General features: G+C 40.9%; 2 protein-coding genes across 7 annotated transcripts in view; one reads left to right on the plus strand and one right to left on the minus strand.

The window, feature by feature from the left end:
* The window catches only part of FGR (FGR proto-oncogene, Src family tyrosine kinase), a 665,433-nt gene that overhangs the window by 204,824 nt on the left and 448,735 nt on the right, over positions 1-11,874 (minus strand). The window lies entirely within an intron of this gene.
* FAM76A (family with sequence similarity 76 member A) overlaps positions 1,589-11,874 on the plus strand; it is a 70,951-nt gene continuing 60,665 nt past the window's right edge. For 2 of the 4 annotated variants that reach the window (XM_042440848.1, XM_042440846.1), the window contains exons 1-4: positions 1,589-2,361; positions 4,163-4,217; positions 4,915-5,067; positions 7,958-8,112. In XM_042440848.1, the coding sequence (XP_042296782.1) occupies positions 2,318-2,361; positions 4,163-4,217; positions 4,915-5,067; positions 7,958-8,112 (407 nt within the window). In that variant the 5' untranslated portion in view covers positions 1,589-2,317. The remainder of the gene's footprint in view (positions 2,362-4,162; positions 4,218-4,914; positions 5,068-7,957; positions 8,113-11,874) is intronic. The other 2 variants (XM_042440847.1, XM_042440845.1) reach the window with 2 other exon arrangements.

Below are 11,874 nucleotides of genomic sequence, written 5' to 3' on the forward strand. Positions count from 1 at the left end.
ACTTCACTGGCTGCCCATCAGTTTCCGGGCCCAGTACAAGGTGTTGCTTATCACCTTTAAAGCCCTAAATAGCTTGGGTCCAACCTATCTTCAGGACCGCCTCCTTCCATATACAATCCTTCCCGCACACTTAGATCCTCAGGGGAAAATCTGATACAGCCTTGTAAAACTAGGCTGTCAATGACCTCCCAGAGGACCTTCTCAGCTGTTGCTCCCAGATTGTGGAATGGCTTGCCGGACGAGATCGGTCCTATTACCACCCTAAATAGCTTTTAAAAAGCTATAAAGACGGATCTTTTCCGGCAGGCCTTTCCTGAATAGTTCTCCGGCCATCGGAAGAACTCTAAGATCTCCAGCTGCACTTTAGTCACGGTCTAAAGTTTAGTTTAATTTTATTTTTATGTATGTTTTTTTAAGCTCTTACATCGTTTAATTGTATTTTAAGAGGGGAATTGAGGATTTTGGAATGCATGTTTTTTTAATCTTTGTAAGCCGCCCTGATAGAGGGGCAGGATATAAATAAATTTTATTATTATTACTATTAGTAGTAGTAGTGGTAGTAGTAGTATTTGCCCATAGGGAAGCATTGGGGAATACTTGTCCACAGGGAATCGTGGGGATTGCTTGCCCATAGGAAAACATAGGCTTTACTTCCCCATAGAGAATCATTAGGGAATACATGCCCATAGAGAATCAAGTAACCCCCATGTTTTTTATGGGCAGGTGTTCCCATTGTTTCCCTATGGACAAGTACTGTCCTTTGTTTTAGTGTGTCCCTTTCAACTGAATGAGGGGCCTCAAAATGTATTTGAATCAGTATTTCAGCCGAGTGAAATGCCTCTGTCTGTATCTGAATCAATATTTGAATTGAGATTAGGTCAGCAAGGTGCCTCAAAATGTATTTGAATAATAATAATAATAAATTATTTATACCTTGCCTCTCCGTTAAAGATCAAGGAGGCTAACAACATTAAAATATTAAAATACAATAAAATACATTGTCCCAGAAACCCACCCAGCCACCATAACCATCAACTGTAAAAAATAACAATAAAACAATGCTGTTAAAATTATTAAAACAGACAAGACAGGGTAGTCAATGAAGGCAACTGAGATGCTAATCTAGGAATCAATCAGTATTTCAGCTAGCACCTTTGAGACTAAGTAGACGTCGTAGTATAAGCTTTCATTGACTTGGTCTACTTCCTCAGATGTTACAACTTGTTCTACGTAGTTAGTCTCAAAGGTGCTGCAAGATTCCCCTTGGATACTGATGTTCCAGACTAACAGGACTATGTCTCTGAATTTATTTGTATGTTATGCTTTAGTCAAACATCTTCCAAGGTGCAAAGGAATCTTGTAGCACCTTTGAGACTAATTAAATGAAAGAAGTTGTAGCTTAAGCTTTCATAAATTTGGGTGCAAAACACACTGCAGAAATAATACAGTTTGAAACCGCTTTAACTTCCCTGGCCCAACGTTAGGGAATTCTGGTAACTGTAGTTTTGGGATACATTGAGCCTTTTCTGTCAGAGAGCTCTGGTGCCACAATAAACTACAATTCCCAGGATTCCCTAGCACTCAAACTTGATTATTTCTGCAGTGAGGACTGGAACTTGGTCTACTTCCTTGGAGTCATGTAAGGAAGTAGAGTCATGTAAGGAAGTAGACCAAGTCTACTGTACTTCACACTGCTCTGGTGTCGCAACAAACGACCAATCCCAGAATTCCAAAGCATTAAACCATAGCAGTTAAAGTGGTGACAAACTGGATTATTTATGCAGTGCAGATGCAGCCACAGTGGAATATGTTGACCCAGAGGGTGGTGGACTCATTTTCATAGGAGGCCTTTAAACAAAGTTTGGATGTGTGTCTTTCAAGAGTGCTGTAGCTGTGTATTCCTGCATGGCAGGAAGTTGGATTAGATTGTCCTTGCAATCTTCTCCAACTTTGATTCTATGACTCTATTATCTATAAGAGCTTATGCTAAAATTGATCAGCTAGTCTTAAAGATGCTGCTGGATTCCTTCATCCCCCACCTCCTGCCTTTTCCACCTTGAAACAAGTGATCTGCTGGAGTGATTTGTCCATAAAAGTCTGTACTTTTTCCTACATTAATGTTAAAGTGAACAATGGCCAGGATAGGACTGTGAATTTTACCGTGAGTCTTTATGAATGTAATATTAGTCTTGTCAGTATCTCCTTCCTTAGGACACAGGATATTAGTATATGTTAACTGCTTTTTTTTAAACTTTTGCAGATATATTTATAACTTTATAAAGTCTTTTTCTTTCAGGAGTGTCGGATTGCACATCCCATGGTGAAGTGTACTTACTGTAGAACTGAATTCCAGCAAGAATGGTAAAGGCTCAGGCTATGTACTGTGGATTACTGAGAAAAGTTAGACCTGTTTACTTTGCAATATGTGTTAAAGAATGACTTTTTATTATTCATGTTTCCCAAACAAGAGTCTTTTTTTTTTTTTTGCTCTTTCTTTGCATACTGTGTGCCTTTAATGCTTGTTGACAATCTACAACACTTAAGCTTTTGTTTTAACTTTAAATGGTGGTGCATTACTTTAACATGGTTTTTCAGTCAGGCCTTTTGAGTTTATGCTCAAGCAGACAAAGTCAGTATTAGTATACTATATATACTCATGTATAAATCTAGAAATTTAGGTCAAAACCTGACCCCCAAAAAACTGACTCGACTTATCCATGGGTCAATGTAAGTACTGTATCTTAACTCTCACTTAAAAGAAGGAACCATCTCCCTCTACTCTCTCATCCATCCAGTCTTAAAAGTAAGCACACAGAGTTATGTCTGCTGGAATTTTATAAGTTCATTGACATTGTTTTGCTTTGCTTCATCCTTTAGATCCTTTGCTATATGCCCCTACATTTTACCCTCAATTTATCCACAGGTCATAGCCAAATCCATAATTTTGGCCCCCAAAACTTGCCCTTGACTTATACATGAGGTCGACTTATAGTTGAGTATATATGGTACTCATGAAATTCATGTCAATTTGGAAGTTATTTCTGAGCAGAGAAGTGGGTACTTGGCCCTACAGCTGTTGTTAGACTGCAGTTTTCATCAAGCCCAGATAGAAGAACTGGTGGAAGTATCATGAGAATTGCAATCCTCAGTGTCTATAGGGCCATGCATTCCCCAACACTGTGATAGAACTTTCTGTCAGGAAAAAACACTAGGTTCATGAGCTACCAATTAATGTGGCTGCTTTAAAAATGAAGTCAAAAATTGCTTCCTTGTGGTTGAGCTCCACAATTCACAGTTACAATCTGGAGAGGCTGATCTTGTTTGTTTGCATGGGCCAGCCCCTGTGGAGGCTTTATCACAAAGAAAAGTAATATTCCCAAGCACTGAGTGGTGGTTTTTTTATGGCAGTCATGTCATTTTAGTGACAGCCATGATATGGATCCAAGTGCTCTGAGAAAGCTGTATTCTGAACCATCAAACAGCCTCATAACAAATGCAACCACTGAAGTTAGAATAATTAACAATTTGTTGCTTGAAACTAAAAATAAACAAAATATGTAATGTTAAAGACATAGACTGAGAGCCCATAAACCAGATTGTTCTCCAGAAACCTTGAACAAAAATTCTCATCAGCCACAGTCCACATCAGCAATAGCTGGAAAAGCCTTGGGACTTGCAGTAGAATCCTGTATATGTCTAACCAGAAGTAAGTCTATGAGTTCACTTGGACTTACTTCCAGGTTAATGGGTATAGATTTGCAATCCACATTGTGCTGAACTGAGTGGAGATTACTTCTGAATTAGACATAGATAAGACTGCTGTGCAGAATGCAGTTACATTGGAAATCTCTTCTGCCCGATTAACCCTTCCTGAGCAGAATATATACCAGCATCTTCTATTAATTTAGATGCAGGAAATGGTTTCTTGATCTGCAATCACTTTCATGTGTTATGCCTTTTTTAAAACACCAAGTTAAAACACTTCATAGATTGATAATAATTGGCACATGATAATGAAATAATGTAGGATACATCATAAATGACATACAATTCATAAAAGCCACAAAGGCACTCTTTTTTCCTTTGTTCAGTTTATTCTATAATCCATAAATGCAAATCACATCAGCAATATCTTATTATATTCCTCTTTTTGTTCTTCTAGCAAAACCAATACAATATGCAAAAAGTGTGCTCAGAATGTAAAACTTTACGGAACGGTATGTATGAAAGTAATTTCCCTCTGTATATTGGAAAGTTTTCTTTATTCTGAAAGTGGTTAAAAGCAGTGGTGAGCTGAAAATAGACCATGATCCACCAATGATACTTGCCCATGTTCAATTAAAAAACCTACAGCACTCCAAACACTGCTGGACTCCCATTAGCCTCAGACAGATTGACAAATGAGCAGGGATTATGGGAACTGTAGTGCATCTGAAAAGTAACAGGTTGACTGCTCCAATTTTGCACTTGCTGTTCACTGGAATTCTTGCAAGAAAAGATAGACTACAGGGTACATGATCTCATTTAGCTAATGTACTTCATTGGTTTTAAATAAGATTGTCCACTCGAGACACTTTAACACAGATTACTAATGCCTTAAATGCCAGCTGACCCTGAATAAACACTTGCTTTATAAATATAAAACATTTTAGTGGAAAATAAGGATTCTTCCCCCCCCCCCCATGAAAATGGATAATCCACATAAAATGAGTAGCTCACCCCTGACTTAACACATAAAATAATTAGCTTGGATGAATGATCAAAGTAAATGTCACAATTGGCTTTGGAGTATAATACATTTAGCATTCACTTTTCTCAGTTCATTTAACTGAGAAAAGTGAAAAATGAAATATTGGTACCATTTGAGTATATAGAGATGGTGATACCTTCTACCTTTGATGCTTATCTTTTAAGCCTAAACCCTGCCAGTACTGCAACATAATTGCTGCATTTATTGGTAACAAGTGCCAGCGTTGTACAAATTCTGAGAAGAAATATGGACCACCTCATTCCTGTGAGCAGTGTAAACAACAGTGTGCCTTTGACAGGAAAGATGACAGGAAAAAAGTGAGTATCTCTGTTCTGATTCATTATGTGCCTAGATTCTGAGCATTGTCACATCCATCTGTGTCACAAGGCTCGGGAACATGTGACTCTCCAGATTTTGTTGAGCAACAATTGCCATCCCATTATCTCTCCAATGTTAGCAATGGCTAGTTTGAATTGTAGTCCAACAACATCTGGAAAGCAACAAGGGGCCTCATTGGCCTTTGAGTCCAAACCCCTGTTCAGTTTAGAAACACCAGTTTAGAAACATCCCCAGGAGGTAGCTGTCCAGCCTCTTTCTGAAGAAATTCAGAGACCCCCACCACCTCTCTAGGCAATTGGTTCCATTGCCAAACCACTTACTGTCAAGAACATTCCTTCTAATGTTCAATTACTCTGGAAGCCAGAGTCTGATTATAAAAGTCCTTCCTGGGCACCAGTTCGCTCCATACATCTGAAGAAGTAGATTGAGGTCCAAAATACATTACAGAAATAATCCAGTTTGAGACTGCTTTAACTGCCCTGGCTCAATTCTAGGGAATTCTGGAAACTGTAGTTTTGCGAGACATTTAGCCTTCTCTTTCTGTTGCTGCCACAACAAACTAGAATTCCCAGGATTCCCTAGCACAGAGCCAGCACAGTTAAAGCAGTCTCAAATTGGATTATTTCTTCAGTGCGTTTTGAACCAATGTCTACAAAAGTTTATTCTACAACTGAGTTAGTCTCAAAGATCCTACAAGATCCCTCTATGTAACTGATATTCTAGATCAGTGATGGTGTGCTTTTTAGAGACCGAGTGCCCAAACTCAAAGGCGTTCCTGCATCGGGTGTTACCCGGTGCCGGGGGGGAAGGCCTCCGAGGGGGGAGAAAGACAGGACTTCTGGAGGCAGGACTTTCCCAGAGACAGCTGGAGGCCCGGGGGAATATGAGGAACAGACATGTGCCTGTTCCTCCTCTTCTTTATGTTCCAGAGAGGGCACATGTGCCATAGGTTCATCACCGTGGTTCTAGATTAACATGGCTATGAATGTTGGAGGGTAATAAATCAAAGACAGAATCCTGAGGAGCTCCACTCCAGATTTTCTTCAAGTTTGAAGCACAGCTGATGACTCTTTCAGAACAGTTTTCCAACCAGTTATGGATCTTTCTGACAGTGTTTCCATATTTAATCAGTTTCTTAATCATAAATTGGCTGAAATTCAGATAAATGACATCCATAGCATTCCTACTGTATACTGAACTAATGTCAAAAAAAGATATAAGATTAGTTTGGCAGAATTTGTTCTTGACATACCCATAATGGCTCTTACTTATCACTGCATTGTCATCAAGATACTGCTAACAGACTCCTGTAATATCTGTTCCAATATTTTTCCTCTGCAGGCTGATTGGTCTGTAGTTTTCTAGATATTCTTTTGTGCCTTTTTTGAATAATCATGGCATGTATTGAAATAGCCAAGGGTTGGAAGCTTCTCTTTACAGTTACATTTCTGTCTTGGTTAAATAGAGTTTGACAAATAGTGCTTGCAGAAAAAATAATCTATCATCAGATTATCTGCCATCAGGGGCTAGTCTGAAGAAAGAGGCTCCTCCCTCTCTAACTGTCATCTTTCGGCCTCTGAGGGAGAGAGAAGGCTGGCCCAGTACCATCAGGGGCTAGCCTGAAGAAGGAGGCTCCTCCCTCTCTAACTGTCATCTTTCGGCCTCTGAGGGAGAGAGAAGGCTGGCCCAGTTCCATCAGGGGCTAGCCTGAAGAAGGAGGCTCCTCCCTCCCTAACTGTCATCTTTCGGCCTCTGAGGGAGAGAGTAGGCTGGCCCAGTTCCATCAGGGGCTAGCCTGAAGAAGAAGAGCCCTCCCTCCGGTCCATCTGCCTTGGTCCAGGCCTCAGAGGGAGAGAAGAATGCTGGACCTGATTCCCTCCCCCCCTCACCATTCCCTTCTCCTTTTGTGTCGTGTCTTTTAGATTGTAAGCCTGTGGGCAGGGAACTGTCTGTTATCCACTCTATTGTAAACCGCTTGGATTCCCAGTGATTGGGCGGTATATAAATAAAACCTATTATTATTATTATTATTATTATTGCATCCAAGCCTCCAAAGGACTACATGATGGTGATAAATTTGGTATTTCCTTTATACACAACTTGCAAAAACAAATAAATTTGACCGACCTCAAAGTCAAACTTCTGGACCAACCCATCTTGGCCACTCTGTTGCAAATACTGTTTATTTGTTTACATGTGGCATTATTATGAAATCCTGTTTGTATTGTAAATTGGTTAATAATAATAATAATAATAATAATAATACATTTTATTTATAGACCGCTATTCCGCAATGATCATAGAGGTGTACAGTAAAAAATTGCAATACAATACAAAATACAATGTGACAGTTAAAGGAGGGAGAAGTCTCGTCCTTCAGGCAGTCCCTGATGTTGCTGGATCTGCCTGATCGCTCCCTCTGAGGCCGAGATGACAGTTAAGGAGGGAGGGGCCTCTTCCTTCAGGCAGTCCCTGATGTTGCTGGGTCTGCCTGATCGCTCCCTCTGAGGCCGAGATGACAGTTAAGGAGGGGGGGTTATATTTCATTTGTTTCCTTTACTGAAATAGCAAGTTTTTAAACCTACATAAATATTAAAAGGAGCTTTCCTTGAAAGTTTTCATATATATATATATATATATATATCCAAGAATGCTCTGTAAAATTCAGATGTGCACAAACTAAAATATAATTGTGTTCCAACTGACAATTTTATTGAAGAAGTGCAAATTAATTTTTTTAAGTATAGATCATTCAAAATATTGAGCATTTTAAAATTCCAGTTAGTTGATGTGCCATTTTTTTGTTTGTTTGGTTGGTTGGTTTGATAGAGGAAAGGAACTAATGTCCTATCTTTCTGGTTGCCTTAGGTGGATGGGAAGCTACTTTGTTGGCTTTGCACACTATCCTATAAAAGAGTATTACAGAAGACCAAAGAGCAACGTAAACATCTGAGCACCTCGTCCCGTACAAACCTGACAGAGAAGGAACAGTACAGCCGACTTAGCAGCAGCAGCCACTACAGGTAATTCTGCTTCACTCTGCCATTAATATGTTCACTTTCATAATAACTTTTGGAGAAGGGAAGTAGCAGAAAATGGGCTAAGTACAGTGCCCCTGCACCACACATGCACACACTATATACAGCTTCAAGCTTATGCTGAAGCCACGTGACAATAAAGTGTATGGCCTGCGTACGGCGCTACAAGCATGCACCCCATTGTTTTCAATGGGGCACGAGCATACACAAAATTAATCCCCCCACATAAAGGAAGGGCCCACCGTATCACCATCTCCCTTACATAGCCATCTTTGCTTCATTTTTTTAATGTTAAAGCTAATGTCTTTCTCCTTCTCTCCATCAGCACCATCATAGAATCATAGAATCGTAGAGTTGGAAGAGACCACTAGGGCCATCCAGTCCAACCCCCTGCCATGCAGGAAATCCAAATCAAAGCATCCCTGACAGATGGCCATCTAGCCTCTGTTTAAAGACCTCCAAGGAAGGAGACTCTATCACCTTCCGAGGAAGTGCATTCCACTGTCGGACAGCTCTTACTGTCAGGAAGTTCCTCCTAATGTTCAGGTGGAATCTCTTTTCCTGTAGCTTGCATCCATTGTTCCGGGTCCTGTTCTCTGGAGCAGCAGAAAACAAGCTTGCTCTCTCCTCAATATGACATCCTTTCAAATATTTAAACAGGGCTATCATATCACCTCTTAACCTTCTTTTCTCCAGGCTAAACATCCCCAGCTCCCTAAGTCGTTCCTCATAGGACATGGTTTCCAGACCCTTCACCATTTTTGTCGCCCTCCTTTGGACACGCTCCAGTTTCTCAATGTCCTTTCTGAATTGTGGCGCCCAGAACTGGACACAATATTCTAGGTGGGGCCTGACCAAAGCAGAATACAGTGGCACTATTACTTCTCTTGATCTAGACACTATACTTCTATTGATGCAGCCTAAAATAGCATTGGCCTTTTTAACTGCCGCATCACACTGTTCACTCATGTTCAACTTGTGGTCTACTTGGACTCTTAGATCCCTTTCACACGTAGTTTCATTCAGCCAGGTGTCACCCATCCTATATCTGTGCATCTTATTTTTCCGCCCTAAGTGCAATACCTTACATTTCTCTGTGTTGAATTTCATTTTGTTAGCTTTGGCCCAGCTTTCTAGTCTATTCAGGTCATTTTGAATCTTGATCCTGTCCTCTGGGGTATTAGCTATTCCCCCTAATTTGGTGTCATCTGCAAATTTGATAAGTATGCTCCCTATTCTGTCATCCAGGTCATTGATGAAGATGTTGAATAGCACTGGGCCCAGGACAGAGCCCTGTGGGACCCCACTGGTCACTTTTCTCCAGGATGAAAAGGAGCCATTGTTGAGCACCCTTTGGGTTTGGCCGGTCAACCAATTACAAATCCATTTAACAGTTTCTTTGTCTAGCCCACATTTTACAAGCTTGTTTGCAAGAATGTCATGGGAAACCTTGTCAAAGGCCTTACTAAAATCAAGATATACTATATCCACAGCATTCCCTTCATCTACCAAGCTGGTAATTTTATCAAAGAAAGAGATTAGATTTGTCTGGCATGACTTGTTTCTCTGAAACCCATGTTGACTTTTTGTGATTATGGCATTTCCTTCTAGATGTTCACAGACTCTCTGTTTAATGATCTGCTCCAGAATCTTTCCTGGTATTGATGTCAGACTAACTGGACGATAATTGTTGGGATCCTCTTTTTTCCCCTTTTTGAAGATGGGGACAACGTTTGCCCTTCGCCAGTCTGCTGGGATCTCTCCTGTTTTCCAGGAGTTTTCAAATATGATTGCCAATGGCTCCGATATTACATTTGCCAGTTCTTTTAATACCCTTGGATGGAGTTCATCTGGTCCCGGAGACTTAAATTCATTTAGATTAACAAGGTGTTCCTCTACTATCTCTTTACTTATTATGTGCTGAAATTCCCCTGTTCTGTCTTCTGCTCCATTATCCTCAGGTTGAGCACCCTTTGCCTTTTCTGAGAAGACTGAGGCAAAGAAGGTGTTTAGTAATTCTGCCTTTTCTCTGTCTTCTGTTAGCATTTTGCCATCTTCTCCACGCAGTGGCCCTACTGTTTCCTTCTTCTTCCTTTTGCTGCGGACATATCCAAAAAAGCCCTTTTTGTTGTTCTTAACCTCTCTAGCAAGCCTGAGTTCATTCTGCGCTTTAGCTTTTCTGACTTTACCCCTACACATGCCTGCTATTTCTTTGAATTCCTTTTTCGTGATTTCCCCCTTTTTCCATTTCTTATACTGTACATGTTCCGTTTCAAACTTAGCTCGGTTGAAAGTTCCTTAGTCATCCATCCTGGTTTCTTGAGACACCTCCCGTTTTTCTTTCTCACTGGAACTGTTTGAAATTGTGCCTTCAGTATCTCCCTTTTGAGAAAGTCCCATCCGTCCTGAACTCCTTTATCTTTTAGTATTTCTGACCATGGAATCGCCCTCAATACTTCTCTAAGTTTACTGAAATCCACTCTCCTAAAGTCTAGGATGTGTGTTTGACTATGCCTGGCTTCTCCTTTCCACTGTATTACAAACTCCAGGAGAACATGGTCACTTCCACCTAATGATCCCACCACTTGCACCCCATTAACCAAGTCATCCTTGTTGGTTAGGATCAGATCTAAAATAGCTGACCCCCTTGTTGCCTCTTCCACCTTTTGGACCATGAAATTGTCTTCCAGGCAAGTGAGGAATTTGCTAGACCTTGAGGATTTTGCTGAGTTTGACTTCCAGCAAATATCAGGATAGTTGAAGTCGCCCATCACTACTACATCTCTCTTTTCTGACTGTGTGGTCATCTGTTCTAGAAAGACATCATCCAGCTCCTCCATCTGACTGGGAGGTCTGTAGTAGACTCCCACCATAACATCCTTGTTGTTTCCCTCCCCTTTAATTTTTATCCAGATGCTCTCCACCTGGCTTCCATGATTGATGTCCTGGATCTCTTCACTGGTGTAGATATCTCTGACATATAGTGCTATTCCTCCTCCTTTCCTGTTTGGCCTATTTCTCTTAATAAGGTTATACCCCTCTATTTCCACATTCCAATCATGAGACTCATCCCACCAGGTTTCAGTGATGCCTATTATATCATATTTGCTTTGTTGTACTAGGAGTTCGAGTTCATCTTGCTTATTTCCCATGCTCTGTGCATTAGTGTAGAGACATCGCAGACCATGGTTCCCATTTACTTGCTGCCTGTGCAAGTTTTTTTGCCTCCCACTGTTGGGTCCTTGCACTGTTTGCCTTGTTTCCTCTATGTCAGTTTGACTATTTTCGCCATCCCTTTCGCCTTCCTTAATATTGTCTCCCTTCCCCTTGGAACTCAGTTTAAAGCTCTCCTGATCAAGTTCTTGAGACTGTTGGCAAAAACATTTCTTCCAACTGGCGTGAGATGCAACCCGTCTGTTGCAAGAAGTCCCTCCTCATGGAACCGTAGCCCATGATCGAAGAATCCAAATCCTTCTTGGCGGCACCATCTGCAAAGCCAGTTGTTCACATCTGCTATTTTCCTCTCCCTTCCTGGACCATGCCCTTCAACTGGCAGAAGAGACGAGATGACAACCTGTACATCCATTCCTTTCAGCTTCCTACCTAGCGCCTTGTAATCCCTTTTGATGTTCTGAATGCTGTGTCTTGCAGTATCATTAGTTCCCACGTGGACCAAAAGGAAGGGGTATTGGTCAGTAGGCTTGACCAGTCTTGTCAGCCTCTCTGTCCTTGTGTCTGACATCTGTC

The sequence above is a fragment of the Sceloporus undulatus genome, chromosome 9, assembly GCF_019175285.1.
Source record: "Sceloporus undulatus isolate JIND9_A2432 ecotype Alabama chromosome 9, SceUnd_v1.1, whole genome shotgun sequence".
Classification (NCBI taxonomy): domain Eukaryota; kingdom Metazoa; phylum Chordata; class Lepidosauria; order Squamata; family Phrynosomatidae; genus Sceloporus; species Sceloporus undulatus.